The sequence below is a fragment of the Beauveria bassiana genome (assembly GCF_000280675.1).
Source record: "Beauveria bassiana ARSEF 2860 unplaced genomic scaffold BBA_S00001, whole genome shotgun sequence".
NCBI lineage: Eukaryota > Fungi > Ascomycota > Sordariomycetes > Hypocreales > Cordycipitaceae > Beauveria > Beauveria bassiana.
This window is the reverse complement of record NW_007930836.1, coordinates 474,021-493,962: the sequence shown is the minus strand read 5'-3', so window position 1 is coordinate 493,962 and position 19,942 is coordinate 474,021. Positions and strand designations below refer to the sequence as shown.

The following is a 19,942-nucleotide window of genomic DNA, read 5'->3' as shown; positions in this document are numbered from 1 at the left end:
GGCTTACACAACGCTACTCCCTCACTCAGCCAAGCCACAACATACACGGCGCCGCTGCTAAATACCTTCGTGTTCCCTGTCTACGTCGGCGGCGTGGGAAGCGTGGCCTCGACGGTTTTCTTGATTTTGTCTAGCTTGCTGTTGCGCCTAGCCTCATCTTTGCCAGAGACGCTTCGCACACTTCCTCGACACCCGGAAAGGCAGCTCGGCCCTGGCTTAGCCGGTACCTACCGTATACCGTACTGTCTCGAACCCCTTCATGCCGTCATTTATCAACATCGACATGGCGGCGTAGCTTCGGCCTCACCTCTTGCGATATAAGGCCCTCCCTCTCCCGCTCTCCTCGCTTCCTCTTCCTCCGCCTCCACACCAGAGTCTCACGTCACAGCCATGCCGGGCATCTCCAGTAAGATCGGCCATGGCCTCGCCAAGGGTCTTGGCATCCGGGTGGAGGACCCTGACCGCGGCCGCGATATCATCACCAGAGGCGAGTCTGTCATGTCCACCCAGACCAGCGACTCCTTCTTCGAAGGCCCTCCCACTTCTCTCGAGTGGATTCAGGAGCAGGTTCCTACGCGTCAAGAGACGGCCGCCTACATCAAATCTTTATTCCCCTTTCTTTCGTGGATCACGCATTACAATCTGCAGTGGTTTGCTGGTGATCTCATCGCCGGCATCACCATCGGTGCTATCCTCGTTCCTCAGGGCATGGCCTATGCCATGCTGGCTAATCTAGAGCCTCAATTCGGTCTCTACTCTTCTTTCATGGGCGTCATCATCTACTGGATCTTTGGTACCTCGAAAGATATTTCCATTGGTCCCGTCGCTGTGCTGTCCACCGTCGTCGGCACCGTCGTGGCAGATCTGACGTCTGCTGGCTTGCCTTACTCGGCCAACGTTATTGCCTCTGCCCTGTCCATCATTGCAGGCTGTATTGTGTTAGGCATGGGTCTACTTCGTCTTGGCTGGCTGGTTGATTTGACCTCCATTACATCCCTGTCTGCCTTCATGACAGGTTCTTCCATCACCATTGGCGTCAGCCAGTTGCCTGCTCTCCTGGGTCTTTACAGCTTCTCCAACAGAGATGCCACCTACAAAGTGTTCATTAATTCCTTGAAAAATCTCCCTCACATCAAGCTCGATGCCGCCCTCGGTCTTACCGCCTTGTTTCAACTGTATCTCATCCGATATACGCTGACCCGCGCCGCCGAACGATGGCCCAACAAGAAGCGCCTCATCTTCTTTGCCAACACCATGAGAACCGTCTTTGCCATTTTACTCTACACCATGATCTCATGGCTCGTCAATCGAAACCGCCGTGAGCAGCCGGCCTTTCGCGTCCTTGGTGCCGTCCCCAAGGGCTTCCAGAACGTCGGCTCTCCTCATTTGGACAGCGCGCTCATTTCCAAATTTGCCATGCACTTGCCCGCCACCGTCATTGTCATGCTCGTCGAGCATATTGCCATTTCCAAGTCTTTCGGCCGTGTGAACAACTACACCATTGACCCTTCTCAAGAAATGGTTGCCATAGGCATGACCAACATTCTCGGACCCTTTCTCGGCGGCTATCCCTCCACTGGCTCATTCAGTCGTACTGCTGTCAATTCCAAGGCCGGCGTCCGCACGCCTGCTGCCGGCATCGTTACTGGTCTCGTAGTACTTATTGCCACCTATCTTCTCACGACCGTCTTCTTCTACATTCCGAGCGCAACTTTGGCTGCCGTCATTATCCACGCCGTCGGTGATCTCGTCACACCTCCCAACACTATCTACCAGTTTTGGAGGGTCTCGCCTCTTGAGGTCTTTGTCTTCTTCATTGGTATCTTTGTTAGTATCTTTGTCCACCTTGAGGAAGGCTTGTATGCCACGGTCAGTCTTTCAGCGGCTATTCTTCTCTTCCGTATTCTCAAGGCACGTGGCCGATTCATGGGCAAGGTCCGCGTTCACTCCGTTCTCGGCGACCACGTCATTGGAGCCGACCACTCGGAGGTTGTTGGCGAGTACGGCACATTTACTGAGACGCTGGAGAGCTCTTCACGCAACGTATTCTTGCCTCTGGACCACGGCGACGGCTCCAACCCCGAGGTTGAGCTCGAGAATCCGTACCCTGGCGTCTTTATCTACCGCTTCTCCGAGGGTTTCAACTACCCCAACGCCAACCACTCTCTGGAGTACCTTGTCGACTATATCAAGGCCCAGACACAGCGCACCAGCCCCGAGATGTTTGACCGCAAGGGTGACCGACCGTGGAACAACCCCGGCCCCCGCAGGACGGCCAAGAGCCGCGAGACTCACGAGGATCGACTGCCGACCCTCAAGGCCATTATTCTCGACTTTAGCTCCGTGAACCATGTAGACATTACTTCGGTCCAACGCCTCATTGATGTGCGCAACCAGCTTGACAAGTACACGGCCCCTGAGGTGGTGGACTGGCATATTTCCTGCATCAACAACCGCTGGACCAAGCGCGCCCTCATTGCCGGTGGCTTTGGCGTGCCCACGGCACCCTCCGACAGCGTTCCGCACCGCTGGCGCTCCATTTTCAGCGTGGCCGAGATTGGCGGCAAAGACTCTGCCGCTGCAGTCGCAGAGGAAAGTGCACACGACCTGGTTCTTCGCCACAGCCGAGCGGTTGACGAGGAGATGGGCAAGGCGGGTGATTTGGGCGACTCGGATTTGGACTCGCCCGTCTCTACATCATTCGATGACGAGAAGCCACCAAATTTGGCAGGGACGCTGCGCCAGCGTCGCAAGGGTGCGATTATCAGCGGTTTAGACAGGCCACTCTTCCATGTTGACTTGACGAGCGCCGTTCAGAGTGCCATATCCAACGTTCAGGCGAGGGAAGAATTTCGCGCCGCCTCTAGAACAGAGGCGTCTTGATTCTATACATTCTTTATGCATTTGTGATTTAGCGAGCATAGTTTTGCATTAGCGTTTTGTTATCTTACTGAGGCTGGTGCATTTGAGCAGACCATGACATGCATTCGACCTGAAGGATATCGTTCTTGAACAAACTTCCAAGCATCTGACACATGTACTTTTCGCATCGAAATCTTGAGAATAGCAAATGATGTAGATGTGGCGATAATGATGGCAATTAAAATCACGTGATTTCGCGACAAGAAACTCGCGTTCAGTCACGCTGCATCTTTAGCCTTTTATCAACTACACCACGTCAACTGTCCCAGCCTACTAAAAGAAGACCTGTTTCTTCCCGGAAAAGCCCTCAACCTCAAACTCTTACGGAGACATCATCTTGTGCGCGGCACCACCACTGCCATGCCGGTGGGCATTCAGCGGCTTAATGCCCGGCGAACGCAGCCCAATCCCAACATTGTCTTTATCAAGCCTCTGCCCGGGCCCGATTTCTCTACCGCCGAAAAGTTTCTCGAGCGAATCGCCGCGCAATGCCGTACGCTCCCCCGCCAGCCCATTCGCTCATCCCCTTTCGCGGCTCGCTAACAATCCTGCCAGTCCCCATCATGAAGGAGCACCACCTCTCCGTCGTCACACTCGAAGAGTACGAGCCCAACCGCGAATTCGTCGGCCGCAACTTCAACGCCGGCGAGGTCATCCAGCTCGTCCTGAAATCGGTGCACGCGCCGCACCGGTGGCTGCCGTTTCGGTACGTGCAAATGGTCATGATGCACGAGCTCGCGCACTGCACGCACATGCACCACGCGCGCGCGTTCTGGGCCGTCCGGGACGCCTACGCAGCCGCCATGACGGCGCTTTGGGAAAAGGGTTACACGGGAGAAGGAATATGGGGCCGGGGCGCGACGCTCGATACCGGCGCGTGGGAGCGGGACGTCGTGGGGGAGGAGGAGCCGCTCCCGGCGCATCTCTGCGGGGGCACGTATAGATCGCGGCGGGGCCGAGGGGGGCGCGGCCGCAAGCGGAAACCGAAGCGGTCGTGGAAGGAGCAAAAGGAAAGACGGATTGCGAAAAAGTTTGGCGTGAATGGAATGGCGCTGGGCGCGGACGAGGCGGAAAAGGTGAAGCTCGAGGGCGGCAAAAAGGTGGTCGGGAGGCCGCGCGTGGCGGGGAGCGCGAGGGGCAGGGAGCTGAGAGCGGCGGCGGCGCTGGCGAGGTTTGACAAGCAAAAGGTGGAGGAGGATGTGAAGAGTCAGGGAGAGGATGAGGAGGGTGAAGAGACGGAAAGTGATAGCGAGTTTGAGGTGTACTTGGAGGAGGAGGAAGAGAAGGATGATGCGGTGGACTTGGATGGGAAGAAGATGAAGGACGGAGATGGCGGCGTCATGGTCAAGGTGTGCGAGGACGAGGACGGCAACGACCCATCAGCGCGCAACGAGCGCGACGAGCTACGGAGCGTGTTTGCGCGGCCGCCGGGCGGCTTCAACGCCGAACGGGACGGCGGGAGGAAGAACGGGGCGGACGCTGTGCGGCCGCGCGTCAAGACCGAGCCGGAGAGCAGCAGCGGCAGAGGCAGAATCACCCAGACGGATATGCTACGCGAGGTACCCCGCGTTACCGCGCGGCCGTTGCGTCTACACGATATTCCGCACATTCGCGACGCTGTGCCACCCCCCAAACCAACACTGTCAACTCGCAAAGAAGCAGCGCCGAGACCGGTCGCAGCATCATTATCATCGTCGTCGTCGTCTTCTTCTTCGCGACCCACTGCGGCCACACCAAATCCAACCACGCGACCCGCCATTACAATCCATCGCCTTGCCGCTTCGCCGGCACCGAAGCGGCAACGTCCGGCAGCATCAGCAGCAGCAGCAGCCAAGAAAGAAGAAGAAGAAGCAGCGCCCTTGAAGGAGAATGGTGATGCGGCGGGCGCTAAGACGTGCCCGCTATGCTCGCTGCTGAATGACGCGGCGGCGCTGCGCTGCGCGGCCTGCGGCAACGTGCTGAGGGCGGACGCGGTGCAGGGTGCGTGGAGATGCGGCGGCGCGGCGTGCGAGAGCACGGGGTATTTGAATGCCGCGGACTGCGGCGTGTGCGGTCTCTGTGGTAGGCGGAAGCCGTGACGGGGGTTGGGTGGATGATGGTGATAATGATTATGATGGATGAATATAACGACTGTCTATGGCTACATTGTTCTGTTTTCATTGCTGCGATGGGTGTAGGTACTATGCATTCTTGGAGTTTTGATTGGCTTATACGAGCCATGACTGTATCTCGATACACATCTTCGGCTTCTGCGCATTCAATCTTTACAGACGTAAAAAATTTACAATGTTCCATCTTTACAGATCTTGCCGATTCTGCCATGGATACTCACTGGGCAAGATACGTGGGATGGTTGCCTATCGATGCGCCTTGTCCAGTTCTACAATTGCTAGCCGTCACATTCAAGCAAACGAGTTGCAAGAGCGAGCAGAAACAACCTCGACCAATTGCTCTGCCAAAGGGCTACTTTATGTTAACCAACATCACCAGCCGCAAGCACCATGCGAAGTTTCTGTGCTGTACTGTATTCCTACCGCATCGGGCAGCCTGGCGGGGAACCGGACCTGCACGTCTCCGAGGCGAAGACAAAATGAGGTTGGGCTTGACCAATGGGGTTGCTGCCAATCCGTCGCAGAGTGTTGTCTCTCCACTTGGCCAAGGCGGCAGCTTACAACCGACTTTAAGAAAGGGGGGACTAGGTTGTCGTGCGAGAGGAGCATGGGCTCTAGAGACTTGTGTGCCCGGCGGACCAGGATGGCCGGCCCCATCATTTCTCGACAAGAGAATCCGGTAGTTCAAGAGTTGTATCCGATCTACCAATAGCCTCAGAGGCGCACCCCCTCTACCCAATGCCCTCCGCAACCCAGCGTCATGGTTTGCGAGCCGGACAGCAGAACGAGTTGCTCCCCGTACATCAGTTGGTACTACAAGTGGCGGTAGACTTGAAACAGAGTGCCATCGCGCGGGCGGGGGATCACGACGGGCTTGGTATTCAGTCTGTGCGGACTCTGGGGAAAATGCCAGACTGAAGAGCCTAACTAATGTGGTGGTTTTTTTGTTCGCATTACCCCGCAAATTGAAGAAACGAGCCACGTCCTCTAGCGCCGCCAGCGTCGTCAAAAGAGGTGCGTAGTTCATCACAGCGGGGTTAGCAAGGCCAGAGGGGGGGCTTAGATCTTGCCTGTTGCGTAAAAAGTGGCTTTTCTGATAACGCAAGTCTTGCAAATTGTCAGGCATCTGGTTGGACGGGCAAGACGGGGCCGGGGAGCAAGTGCCGAGGGAATTCGCTGGATGGCAGAGGAGGGTGGTGGGGGGAAATGCAGTTCTAGATGCATCTTGCGTCGTGGTGTGTCGCAACCTAGTCTTTTTGAAGGAAAGAAAAAAAAAAGGTCGGTTGATCCTGAATGTCTGGCAAAGGCCTGCTAGACTTGTCTGTTCCGTAAGCCGTTATCTATTGCGGGGAGGATTGAGACACGGTAAAGTTGGACCCCGGGGACCGTTGGACGGTGCGTTGTCACTGGTGATGCCAGCATTTCGCGAGCGCTGTACAGTCGCATTACCACGGGCTGGGTGTCTCGGTTGGCAGGCTGGCAGGTCGGCGCAGCAGAGTCGGAGATGGCCTGAGGAGTATGAGCAATGGGAATGCATGGGCAGGCGAGCATGACGCAAAGTGGTGCTGGGCGAGAGAGCGGATGGGCTGACCTGGGGAGGAGAGGTTATCGGAAAGGAGAGGGCGGGTAGTGGACCAGGCGAGATCTGAAGCGGAGAGGGGATGGAATGGGATGATGCATGCTGGCGCATTGATAACATTGCCCAAGTTGATGCACCAGTGATGGTAAATATTGGCATATTCCAAGGGAGAGGAAGAGGATCTTGCTATCTGATGGGTGGACGAGAGCAAAGTGGTGTTTACGCAAGATGTGCATCTCCGGTTGGGCAGCTGGCAGACGACAGCTTGCAAACAAACAGCCGTCAACAGCCGGTGTTATGGAGTGTCGTCATGGAGAGCCATTGTCTGCAGCCTTGTGGGCTTGGAACCAGAATTTCAATATTGAAGTGCTGATGATGCATTTTCTAAATACCTTGGATGGGTTGAACGTCGTTCATGAATCAATACAGTCAAGTACAGATGCCCTCGTCTTGCCCACACCACGCTCCAAGCGGGACTGAGGCCCCACCGATCGCACCGCGGCCCCCTGGGCTGCGGTGCGTGCCAGCGCTCGAGTCCACTGTATCATGCAGGGTTTCTGTTTGGTACCTTCCAGTATTCTCACACTATATTTGTCCGCAAAGCTACTTCAATCTACTCAAGTTCCCCGCAACAGGGTCTACGTCACCTATTTACCTTATTCAAGCTTTCATGACTGATCGACAAGTGGCAGGACCAGTTGTCGGCCGCTGGCTGATGATTTGTACACCTCCATACAGAGGTTACACTCTATTGTGCCGACTAATCATCCAGTCGTTTGAGTGTGCCGTCGACGTGCTGCAGCGCTGTTGTCGTCGTCTAGGTGGTTGGCGTGCCGCTTGTACTGCCAGTCGCTGGAACCACAAAGCGCAAGAATGGGCACACCACAGCCCACACAGGCAATACAGGCAAATGCACACCTTATTCTGTGGCTCGACTTTTCGCCCTATTCTACGGATACGGATACTGGTACTGCCACCCGTCCAAGTTGGGGTCGCAGTCTCGTAGGTCGTGTCTGAGGAGGTACATGTCGTCTTGTCCGTTTTCGTCGTCGCGAACCACCGCCAAATGGTGTTTCTGCCCTGTCACAGAGAGAGACAGTGAAGTGATACCGGGCAACCGGGCAGTTGAAATGAAACTTGGCTTGGACGACCTAGGGTCCATGTGGATCATACGTCAGGGACAAATGATGAGCGAGACAAATGCGGTCAATAATACGCACTTTTTCAAGAACAAGACAGACATTCGAACCCCTATTTTCTGTTGACTTTTTCATGAATCATCCCTGTTTTTTTGCAAGACCTTGAGCGCCACGCGTGTGCGGATAGTGTCTCGTGTGCCTGTTTGTGGTAGCATTTCCACCCGGATTGCAGCCTTTTCCGTACGTCATGGCCGACTTCTCATGCTTCTCATGTGCTGCACTGTACCCTTTGAGTCGTAGACTTGATGACGATATTTTAAGGTTGCACCGTCAGTGACCGTGTCTTGACTGGATTGCGGCAGTCTGTCTCCGTACCTTGACGGGGATATCCTTGGGTGCAGAACAAGTGGCACAATCGAGATGGTGAGCTCCACAGCAGCAGCCAAGTACCCCAGAAACGGGCGGTACTTGTGTTTACTGGTCAGCGTGCGTCGCAGACCAAGTACCGCATCACGGCTCCGGCGTCGGACCAAGTTGTGGCTGAGACCCGAAACGGCTTAGTTGCGTTTGCTCTGGCTTGTCAGCCTTTAGTTCACGTCGCCACTGGAATTGATGTCACTGAAGCCACTAAACGCCGCTGCGAATGGCGACCTGCACCGCTGCAACACGCTAAATTGTCTGCTAGATGCCACTAACCGAGCCTATCACCACTTCTCTTTTTCTCGTCTCTTCCCCTCACTCATTGCGCTGCCACCCTCCTCTTCTCCCATCGTTCCATTTCTGCCAATTTTCTCTCCCACACCCTCTTAATACTTCTCTTCTTTCTTTTCCCTACCCGTATTTCCATCTCACCGTTGCCGCATCCCACCATCTCACGCCATTCTCATCTAGTCACGCTCTGTGTTGACTAGCCAGGCCCCTCATCATTCCACTTCTGCCGGCGCCCGCCAAATCATCTTATATAACACCACCACTGCCAGCGCGTTCTTCCCCTCTCACTCTTGCTCATTTTTACCTCTTTTCTGCCTATCCCCATTCATCGACTCATCTCACTCGACCTTTTTCAACTCGATCTTGGACTCATTTTCTTTTTTGACTGCTTACTGCCGCAAACGTCGCTAGCTTGCGCTGCTCAGCGAGCCCACTCAATTGTCCATAGTTACGTTCGCCGGCTGTCACAAGCCCGCTCGGCATTTGGCCAACCAGACACCATCACCGCATCACGCTCTTGCACCTCTCGACACAACGCCCACCCTTTGGCATGTCCGACAACGCTCCCAACGCCGGCGTTGCCCATCGCCGCAGCTCCATCACCCAGGCTGCCCTCTCCAACCTCTTCCAACGCGGGCCCTCCAATGGAAATGTTCCCCCACTGCCCGGCGCTCCAAGCATGACTGACCCCCGCGGTCGCCGCCTATCCGTGAGCACCATTGGCCTCTCCGGCAGCTCGCCCACGAACCCTGCCGCCTTTGTCCGCCGCGAGAGCGTCTCGACCACTTCCAACGCCGGCTCCAACGCCGGCTCCATCGACGAGTCTGCCGTCGAGGATGACGACTTTGTCCCAGGCAGCGCTAGAACCACGCCCAACACGCCTTTCACTCGACGCATGAGCTTCGGTGCCTCGGCCGGCTCTGGCTCTTTGAGGGGGTATCGCCCCTCCAACAGCCCTGGCAATGGTAATACCAACCCAACAACTCCTCCTGCCCACCCGCAGCAGGCCCAGCCCCAACCTGCCCTCGCCCGCCGGCTCTCCACCAACAAGTCGCCTCCCGTGGCGGCCTCGTCGGGCTGGTCCGTCTCCGGGCGCCGCCCAAGCACCGTCCTGTCGTCGTCTCTACCACAGGCAAGCTTCACCATGCACAAAAGAGCCCCTTCTGACTATGCAAATTCTCGAGCAGACCAGCAAGGCTTCAACTGGTCCGAACAGTTGAGATCCCGCGCAGAGAGCTCCGTCGCCAGCGCCCGACCCTCCTTTTCCTTCGCTTCTGGCTCGCCTACTAGGATGGCCCATGACCGTGCCAGGTCTGTCTCCGAGATGGCTTCGCCTCCCAGTCAGGTGCCTCCTCCCGTGCAGCCTAGGCAAGATAAGCCCAAGCCCGATGCGTTCCAGGAGAGGATTCTCAAGGGAGATTTCTACATGGATTGATTGAAGTGTCAAATCATTCAGATGCAATCAATCTGTGCAATACATTGGGCGGAATTACTTCGATGCACATTGATGCAATCGATTTCATTGTCATCTGATTCTCATTGACCCATCAAACCTTCCATGAATCAACCAAAAATTGACAGACTTGGTCTGCACGAGTTGAGTCCGTCGAGTAGCTCATCAATCAGCTCATGCTTATTCTATGGCGATGGATTTACTCGACACTCGAGCACCTCATTCGCACTGTACCGGCGGATATTAATGGCGCGACACAAAATGTGGAAAACATGACTCTTCATTTCTGCAGTGTTGGTCTCCAGCGTTTCTTCTTTTTATTACTTTTTTTGTTAAGCGATGGCATCATGCCGTCTCGGGGCGGACGGCTTTACGAACACAACCCACGCATTTGTTACTTGCGACACATGGCTTTGATTCATGTACACTATTTGGCCTAGGTGGGCTACGGTGAATATACGATATTGGCTGTTGAATGGATGATATTGAAGGGGCTCTTGTTGAAACTGGTGGATTTACTGGTGGCGGCTTGAATGGATGCAAACAAGACTGGTCCAGTTTGCAGCGTAACGGATTGTTCGCTTAAAATGTTTATTTACGCGCTGTATTGTCATATTTGTCTTACTTTTTTCGACGAGAGCCGGTGGCGTATCAAGATTGGCTGGCAAAATAGCTACAAATGAAAACTTGACAATTGGTTTTGTCGTAAATATGAGTGACGGTGCAGTAGACGTTGATGACGGAATGATTGACTTGAAGCGCAATAATAATACAAATTAGCAACATACATACATCATGACAGCTGAATCTGTTTTCACAGCCGTATGTCCTCGTTACTTTCATTCTTTCCTCATTATAACCCATCTTCCTCTGGAATCCCACACGCCTAGCCAAGCAACAATATTGTACATTTCAATCCCGTCCTCTGCTTACCTCGTCACTATTATACAAACGACCCTCCCTCCCCCACCCCCAATCGTCACATCATCAGCTCCCTTCTCTCCTCCTCTCACATTCCCCCCGCGCCAACACTCATCAAAACGTAAACATGTTTGGGTCCGGAATCCCTTGAAACATATCCGTCCAAAACTGATCGTTCGTCGCCGCGCTCATCCCGGCTCCTCCACGTCCCGCCGCCGTCGCCGCCGCCGCCGCATCGAACCCTTCAATCGCACCGATGCCCATGGCTGTCGGAAACTCGCCGCCGATCCCGTCGTAGAAACTGCCGCCGACCCCGCCGACCCCGCCGCCCCCGCTGCCCGACATGACGGCCTCGGCGAGCCATGGCGGGTAGTCGATGCTGCTGCTGCTGCCGCCGGCGTTGGGGTCAATGAAGAAGGCTTGTTGTGGTGGTTGCTGCTGCTGCTGCTGCTGCTGCTGCTGTTGCTGGCGGTAGTAACCAAAGGGGTCCGACGCGCTTCCTGGATTACTCGGGTCGCTGCCCGTGGCAACTTCGGAGAGAAGCTGCAGTGGTGTGTTTACCCTCTGCGTCTGCTGCATTTGCGTCTGCACCGGCTGCTGATACTGCGTCTGCGTCTGCATCTGCGGCGTCTGCGTCTGCTGCTGCTGCTGCTGCTGCTGCTGCTGTTGCTGCTGCTGCTGTCGTGTCCCACCACCACCACTCTCCGTGCTGCCCTGCTTCACAAACCAGCTCCTCAGCATCGCCAGCACCACCAAAAACTTGCTCGCCGGCCTGCACTTGTCCTCCTTTGCCGTCAGCCTAAATTTATCCAGCAGCGCATCCAGATGCTCCTGCACGCGCATGCTCTCCCGCAACGACGACGACGACGACCCGGCCGCCGACGAAGCGGAAAAGTACATTTTCAGCAGCACCACAACTGCGTACGCGACGCGCACAAAGTTGAACACGGGCAGGCACCGAATGCTTTCCACATCCAGGGCCAGAAACGTTGCAAAGATGCCGTTGATGGCTGCGAGACACGCCGTTCGCGCTTCGTCATCAAAGTCGTCGACGTAATGCTGCTGCTGCTGCTGCTGCGACGCCGATGATGATGATGATGCGCCAAGCCCGTCGCCGCCGTCGTCGTCATTGCCGATATTGTCCGCGTGCAGCACCGTCTCGTGCATGTACAGCTTCAGCAGATCAAACGCGATGCGCAGGGTAGCCTGCATGCGCGCCGGCGGCACGCCCGCCTTGTACCGGTCCAGATCGCTGCCCAGCGCGCGCAGCGCCTGCTGCGTGCGCGCGTCGGCGCCCACATCCACCGCCGCGTCCGGATCGTCCATGGAGAGCTCGGCGCCGATTTGCTCGCCGATACGGTGCGTCCAGACCAAGTGGCAAAAGTACTTGTCGGTGGGCGCGGCGTCGGCGGAGCTCTCCAGCAGCGCCATGGACTCGCCCATAAAGGCCGTCCACCGAATCAGATTCGGCCGGTGCAGCGACATGGCCGTGTTGGACGCCAGGTAGTAGCACGTCAGCCAGGTACGCCGCGCCTCGAGGCTCGTCGGGTCCGGCGGCGGCGCCTTGTTGCGCAACAACGGATCGCCGCGCCACCCAGCACCACCACCGCCGCCGCCGCCAACAGCACCAAAGCTCATGCCCCCCGCCATTCCCTGGTTCCTCCTCATCCTGCCATTCGTCCTCCTCCCGAGCCCAATATCAATCGCCATGACGGCCGCCGTGTGAATCAGCTGATAAAACTTGAGCTCCTCAAAGTACTCTGGCGGCCAGTACCAAATCACCGCCACGTTGAGCGCCTGCACGAGCTCCAGGCTCTTCTCGCCCGTCACCATGACCTTTTGCGCGAGAATCTGCATCAGCTCCTTTTGCAGCACCCGCTGCAGCGCGTGGTCTTCGCCCGCCGCCGCCGCCATGAGCGCCAGGAACAGCACCGGCTTCGCCCGCCGGAGCTCCGATATCGTGATGCTCGGCGGGAACACGACGCCGGGCAGGTGCCGCACCATTTGCGTCTTGTACCGCGAAAAGAGTCGTGCCGCGAGCTGGAGCGGGACCAGCCCGCGGTCGACGACGTCGCCGTCGGTGGAGCGCGACGTGTACGCCGGCCAGCCGACCGAGGCCGCTGCCGTCGAGGGCTGTCTGTCGTCGGTTTCTGCATCGGCCGCAGCCGCCGCCGCGCTGCTGCCAACGTCCGGGGTGGTGGTGGTGGCGGTCGTGCTCTCCTCCATGGCCTTGCGTTTGCGGCCCGCCATGGTAATCAGCTGTTGAAAGGGGCTGTCCTGGTCCGCCGGGCGACCGGTATCCCACGGCGCCACCTCTCTCTCCCAGCTACCACGTTCCTGGTGTCCGCTACCGCTGCCGCCGCCGCCCCTCCTCCTCCGCCCCGGCGCCACGTCTTGCTGCGTTGTTGTTGCGCCCGCGCCACCACCACCACCAGCAGCTGTTCTCGCCTGCAGACTCGCCGTCAGGGCGTCAATTTTCTTTTCCAGCTCCGACACGCGACTGTCCGTCTTTCTTTGCCGCTTGCGCGTCGGCGCCGTCACCACGCAGCGGCGGTTCGCCTTTTTGCAGCGCCTGCAGGGTCCGTCGTTCGGATCCGGCTCGCACCGCACCTTGAGACCGCGGCAGGCCTCGCACGCGCGCAGCTTTTTAGGGTCTGTGGCGGCGGCGGCAGCAGAAGCTTGTGCCGGGGAGCCGGAGGATGGGCCGTCGCCGCGAGTGCCGTGCGATGCGACCGACGACGGGGACGATTCCCCTCCGCTGGACGCATAGCCCCCAGCGGCGCCCGAGCCACTCTCCTCCATTATATCGGGGTGGGAAGCCCTCTTCCCTTGGTAACAAGCCAAGATGAGGGGAAGGACTTGTTCTCCCCCTAGATTGTCGGTGCCACAGAGTAATAAAATAAAAACTAAAATAAAATAATAAAAACGCGCCCGCCCACCGATCGCACGTTTCTCAAATCGGTCCACCTAGACGCGCTCGCAGATCAAAGATGGCGGGTGGCTGGCCAATGTCCTGTCAGATTTTCGGGGCCAAATCATCCGTATGCTTATTGGCGCGCTGTTGCTCATCCGCGGAACAAAAGTTTCAACGCAACTTTTTTCCTTCTTTGGGAAGCCCACGGAGGTTCGCAAGCGCCGATATACCCGACTTTTGTTCTTGCGGGGGTTTCGTAGCTCCGTTGCCTCCGACCTTTTTTTTTTCTTCCCTTGGAGGGGTTACTTTGTTGTAGTGATGATGAGTCAGCGGAATTAACTTCTCGAGGAAAGCGATTGACCTTTGTCTTGTGAAAAAGAGTAAAAGACTGGGCAGAGACTGTAAAGACATGGAGAAAAAAACGATATTAAATGAGCATCGTGGCTCGGACAAAGGCCATCGATTCGCGCTCGGCGCAAGGTAGGGGGGACAGCTCCAAAGGTCGACGACATGCGTTCGCGGCAACAGAGCTGACAAACCGCTGCAGCCTGTCGGTATTATTAAGAACGCCTGCGCGCTTAGCCAATGCAAGTTCACAACTTTAAAAGTAAAGTCAATGCGATTTGGGAGGCGAAAAAAGTGGTCAGTTGTGAATTCACAATGCTAATTTGTAAGCCATTTCCTTGGCCGAATGTGTCACACGGACGGCGTCTCCGTTTCGAAAGGGCTTCTTGACACGAGCATCATTTGCAGGCCGTTCTCGAAGAATCGAAAAAATTCAACTTGTCATTATTCTATGAGTACTCTCGTTTTCACGTCTTGAACAGAAAATTATGAAGGAAATTCCCAAGTCCAGTCTGCACGTTGAATACTTTTCTCCAATTCAAAGAAACCGCAGTCGGGGCAAAATACCGAAAAAAAAACTTCCCCAATACCAAAAGAGAACCTGCCGAGAAGAGTAAACTCGACCAGTCGAGCATCATCCGACAGTACAAAACGCCGCGCTTATCCTAACCCAAAACAGTCCATTAATTGTAGCCTCCCAACCTGCGCATAAATGGCATTTCGTCCCTCTTTGCATAAATTCAAATCCAGTAAATTCCTGAACAGAGTGGTATCGCTGTGCGCCACAGGTGCTTGGGTATGGGAGTGGTCGTGAGGCGGAAACCCGCCAACAAATCAATCATTCTGGTATCATATAAAAACGCCAATTCCCCAATCGTCTTAGAAAAATGGTTCTAGTACAGAGAGCGACTGTTGCTTCCGCCGCTGCTCGCATAGACGGAACTCTCTCGCCGTTTATTTCCCCGCTCATTCGGCGCCAGATTCGAACTGCTACCAGGTCCATTGGGAGGCTGGAAAACGGCTCTGTCGTAAGCAGCCGGAGGTCGAGCGCCTGTACCGCCCGCTTGCTCCAGACCGTGGTTGTACTCGTATGCAGGCCGCTGTACTGCCGCACCCGAGACCTTACCTGCGTTTTGCTGAGCAAGGTGAGCTGGTTCATAGGCCGGACGGGTGGACCCCGTGGACGGTGTCGGCGACTGCCGGGCGGGAATCCTGCTCTGCGAAAGTGGCGGCGTGGGGGTCGATCTCGACGGCCCCCGTACGGCCTCGACTCTCGCCTGTCTGTGAGGCGAAGAGGCACTTCCCGACGATGTCGATGGTCGAGGTGCTGTTTCCTGGCGTGATGGACCGTCAGAACGCGACGACCTTCCCGCATGCGTCATCTGCACAGCCTCCGTCGCCGACGCTGTCGGAAGCTCGTATTCTTCAGGGTCAATGCCAAAGATTCCTTCAAAGTTTTGTAAGAATGTAGCAAAAACTGGCGCCGGAATGTTGAGCGTTGGTGAAAAAACAATGCCAACATTTCGTACTGTCATCTTGTTCACCGCAGAGTTGTTAATGATTCGAATGAGGAACGAAATAAGGTACTTGAGGAGAATCAGGTTGGCTTCCGGGAGTCGCTGAACAAGGTGGGCCATGATCGCAATCTTTTCATCGCGATCTGTGATTTCCGTCGTGTTCAAAAAGTCGAGGTGCAGATCGCGTGTAAGGATAGTCGAGGGCAGCTCTCTCAGGTACAACTTGAGCAGCGATGCCACAGCATGAATGTCATAGTAATTCTCGTCAGTGATGAGATTAATGTCCGATTCGTGATTGAATCGTTCGCGAATTTGCTTGATGACGGTATTCGAACCACTGAGGCGAAAAATTCCCTCTTCGTTGAGAGCATTATGAGCCTCCAGATACTGGATGCAGCGATAGATGACTGACGGCAACGGCACATCCACGTCGCGTGGCGGGTGAAATTGGACCGCTTCAGCCAGCGACGATCCAAAGACATGCCCAACGTGATATGTCGGGCCTTGCGACACTATCGCCGATCCGCTTTCGCTACCAGCCAGAGATTCCTGGCCATCCGACGACGATCTTGTCTTGGGCCCAAACCCGAAAAAGCTACGCTTCCTCTGCTTCTTATCCTCAGCAGACGGCTGAAGAGGCCCGAGCCTGTTACCCCACATCGAGGCGTCCGAAATCAAGTGAAGGTCCTTGGGAGCAGAAATCACCTTGGGGGTAGAGGTGGTTGGTGTATCACCCAAGTTCTGCAGGCTAGGCTGCTCGGGTAGACCAGGTGCAGCGTTGGGTCGCGCAGCAGAAGTACCATGCTGTGGCGCATCTCCAGCATTGGTCGAATCATAACGCACGCCAATGAGTCCATCAGACTCTCCAGCCTGTTGAGGGGCAGTTCGTGCCTGCAGAGACTTTTTCAGCTTATTTGCTCCGGTCGACTCTTGGTTCGGTCGGTCATGAGTAGCGGGCTTGGCTGCGTGGCTGTCAGTGCCTTCGGAATCCCGAGTCTCAATCCACTGCATCAGTGCATCGATCCAAGAATCGCGCTCTACGTCGTCTTCGGCGCAAAGTATGTGCTTGACATGGCTTGTTGAGTCCCTTCTTTTTGGTTCGAGAATCATAAAGGCATGTCTATACTGGTTGTCGTTGTCATCTCCGGTGCTGCAGGGGACAGGCGACTGATTGTCGCCTTTAAGCGGCTGATTATCGCCTTTATGCGACTGTTTATCGCTTTTAGGCGTCTGCTTTCCAATCTGCGCGCCTTGCAGCTTGATGGTCCCAAGGTGGGGGCCGCCGGGAGTCTCATAGTACTTCAGATTAAGACCGTCCAGGACAAAGAATCTGACCTTCCAGCCTCCAAAGTTCTTGCCCTTTTTGGTGAGGTAACCACTGCGCACTACGCGTCCATCAGGCGCAAAGCTCTGCGCGCTTTGATCTGGCGTCAACCTGGAAACGGCACCAATTTCGTCATCATTGGGGGCAAAAGCGTTAGTGGAAAGGTATTTGCACAGTTCGAGAGCTGTAGCCTCATCAAGCTCAGTATTGAGCAGTTCGTCCATATATTGCTCCAGGGCCTGTCGACGGGCATCCAGCTTAGCTGGCGAATGCCCGTTGAAAAGCGACTTTTCTGGCGTCTTTGCAGTAAAGACCTGGCATTGTTTCATGCGCTGATCAAGCTTAGATAGAGACAAAGTGTCCTTTTCTACACGCCAAAGCTCACCGCGGTCAGCTCTAGAGATGACGGCAAGAGTGAAGACGGGATCTTCTTCCAGTTGGGCTAGCGAGAGCAAGCTAGCTCGAGATGGCTTCATTCGGGAAGATGCAACTTTGATGTCGATGGACGGGAGGGCATTCGGTGGCAGGAGCAGGTCAGGGTATTCGTCCGTGGCTAAGCCCTTGAGTTTTTGTTTGTGCTCCGTCGGGCTTGCCTGCGCGTCTGCTGGCGGTTTCTCGTCCAAGTCGATCTGGCGTATACTAGGTACGTTTAAGGGTGAATCTTGCAAGGGCTGAGAAGGTGCGGTGGAGGAGGCGCTGGATGAAGTAGCAAGAGGAGTGTTTGGGGGTAGAGGGATAGGTTGGCGAGGCGGTCTCGGTGAGAGTGACATTTGACTTCGTGGTGAATGCGGGGGTGATTGGGCGCTCGTCTTTAAAGGTCGCGGGCTCATGGGCAAACCAGGGCTCGGCATGGGCGGTGCCAGTGCCTGGCCTCGCTCAGTGTTCAAAACAGCAGCAAGAGATGCGGTGGCAGCTTCAGGCCCTTGTCCTTTGGAAGCAGCCTGCGTCGGATTAGGCTCGTTGATATCGGGTATGGTTGCCGCGCGGTGGTCATGGTCCGGAGTGCCTGCATGTTCAGCTGAGCTAGGATTCAAAGTCGCATCGCCGGCAGCCCCTTTTATAAGATATCGATCAGGCTTATTCACATTCAACAAATCATCATATTCTGATTCAGAGTCGGAACCTTGACCAACGGGAGGTGAGGATTGCGTTGGACGACCCTTGGGCAACTGGAGAGGTGCAGGTGGCCCTTTTCGAGATGGAGCAGCAGGCTTTGAAGCGGATTCTTTCTTGCGGGACGGGGACTCTGGGCGGGATGGGAGCCGCGGTGGTGGCATCTTGGGAGGTTCAGTTGGGAGGCTTCGCGACGGCGGCATCTTGGGGGATTCAGTTGGGAGACTTCGCGACGGCGGCAACTGTACGTTGAATGGAATCTCACGCAGCGTTTCTTCGCCGCGCTGTTTTCGCGCCTGCTCTTCGACTCTTTCCTCGGCTTCGTGGTCGTAGTTATTGAGGGCGTGTTCCCGAGGCTTTGGCATGGAACGAGAAGGATCAAGAACCTCGGCAACGCCGGTAGCTGAAGCTTGGTGTTGGTGTGGGCGGTCCGCCGGCGGTGTAATGGGATAGGGCGCCATTGTGAGATCGACGGGAGAGTTCTTTTGACTGTCTGATTCGAGCACTGGGGAATCGGGGTTCATGACGTTGTGCGTATCCACATCCACCTGAGGAGTAGGACGAGGTTCCTGTGCACCACCTTGGGGGACGCGGCCTGCAGCTGCGCGAATAACGGAAGGATTATTGATGAATTCCTTGAGCTTTCTCCTATAACGTTCTTTATCTTTGAGGGCCGCCTCGAGATCCTTGTTGAGGCCGAGGATCATGGCTCGCTGCTTATCAACTAATCTCCATAGTTGGCTGTTCTGCTGCGACTGGGATTGCTTCTCTTTCAACAAGTACTTGATGACGGCTTCTGGGCTGCCGGCAGTTTGAATTAGATGAGCAATGTCATGAGACTGCGGGGCTGAGCTGGAGGCGCTTCCGTCTGGGCGTTGGGTTGACATGGCTGAGATGGCTGTATCAAGAGAGGAGTTTCTTGGCGCGGGCATGGCGCGGGCCAGAGCCGCTACAACGGGTGCATCCATGGAAAGGTTAGACGATCCTGGGGCCGCAGTAGGTTTCTCGGAAGTCAGTGGTTGGGAGACGCTGCGGTTGACGCTTGAAACATTAGGAACGCTTTGGCTGCTGCGGAAGACGATTAGCACCGTCAGACTGAAAGATTGCACAGCGTAGAGATGTAGACGAAGGCTGTACATACTTTGCGATAGCTCGGTCTGGACTCGAAGGGCCTGACGAATCCGAGTAAAAGGTCGTCTGCGCAGCAGGCTGATTGTGGCGGCCAGACTTACGAGGGCTGCCTCTAGAGTGCTCTCGTGATTTGCTCGTAGCCGGAGGATCGTATTGCTGTGTTGCGGAAAGTGGACTCGGGGCGGCAGGACGGGGTGATCTAGACCAGAAACAGAGGTCAGCGCCTGGGAAAGGGAACAAAAGAGATGGAGAGAAGGAAGAAGGATAGCGGGAAGGCGGGTAAAAGAGGTGCAGTATGTTGCAGACTGTGGCTAGCACAAGGTGATGGGACGGATGAAGGCGCCGGGGGTTGGCACGAGGGCAAGTACTGACTTAGGACCAGGACCAAGAGCTGCTGGCAGGTGAAGCAAAGGTTTTACAGACTGTGGCGAGTGAGGTCCTGCAGCGTGAAGGTGCTGCAAGGGTTGAGATTCGTGAAGAAAGGCGTGATGCGGACGCGAATCGTGCGAGGGGGCCGCGGCGACGTCGTGTTGCTGGGAGTCGAGGCGACGAGAGGTCGGAGGAGGCGGAGGCCGTCGTCGAGGGCTGGCAGGAGGGGAAGATGCGTACTGGGAGTACAGAGGTACGTCGGTATTGACGTCGGTATTGACGTCGACGTTGGCGTCTGTTGAAGGAGGAGCCGTGGTGGTGACAGCAGCGGCAGCAGCAGGGAGCCGGCCACGGGTAAATGCAGGCTGCGACATGATGCTGACTGGCGACAGA

General features: G+C 56.0%; 5 protein-coding genes across 5 annotated transcripts; 3 read left to right on the top strand and 2 right to left on the bottom strand.

Moving 5' to 3' along the window:
• Positions 1–390: 390 nt before the first annotated feature.
• BBA_00165 (sulfate permease) lies at positions 391–2,883 on the top strand (the record flags this gene model as incomplete). The annotated part of the gene is made up of 1 exon (XM_008595262.1): positions 391–2,883. One exon carries the CDS (start codon positions 391–393, stop codon positions 2,881–2,883), a length of 2,493 nt encoding a protein of 830 aa, XP_008593484.1.
• A 399-nt stretch (positions 2,884–3,282) lies between these two features.
• Positions 3,283–5,000, top strand: BBA_00164 (WLM domain-containing protein; the record flags this gene model as incomplete). The annotated part of the gene is made up of 2 exons (XM_008595261.1): positions 3,283–3,415; positions 3,478–5,000. The coding sequence occupies 2 exons, from the start codon at positions 3,283–3,285 to the stop codon at positions 4,998–5,000; spliced, it is 1,656 nt and encodes a 551-aa protein (XP_008593483.1).
• Positions 5,001–9,012: 4,012 nt separating this feature from the next.
• Positions 9,013–9,897, top strand: BBA_00163 (uncharacterized protein; the record flags this gene model as incomplete). Its single annotated transcript, XM_008595260.1, has 1 exon — positions 9,013–9,897. One exon carries the CDS (start codon positions 9,013–9,015, stop codon positions 9,895–9,897), a length of 885 nt encoding a protein of 294 aa, XP_008593482.1.
• Positions 9,898–10,950: 1,053 nt separating this feature from the next.
• Positions 10,951–13,638, bottom strand: BBA_00162 (C6 transcription factor; the record flags this gene model as incomplete). The annotated part of the gene is made up of 1 exon (XM_008595259.1): positions 10,951–13,638. The coding sequence occupies one exon, from the start codon at positions 13,636–13,638 to the stop codon at positions 10,951–10,953; it is 2,688 nt and encodes an 895-aa protein (XP_008593481.1).
• Positions 13,639–14,988: 1,350 nt separating this feature from the next.
• On the bottom strand, positions 14,989–19,923 carry BBA_00161 (RhoGAP domain-containing protein; the record flags this gene model as incomplete). Its single annotated transcript, XM_008595258.1, has 3 exons — positions 14,989–19,117; positions 19,191–19,379; positions 19,553–19,923. The coding sequence occupies 3 exons, from the start codon at positions 19,921–19,923 to the stop codon at positions 14,989–14,991; spliced, it is 4,689 nt and encodes a 1,562-aa protein (XP_008593480.1).
• Between the last annotated feature and the right edge of the window lie 19 nt (positions 19,924–19,942).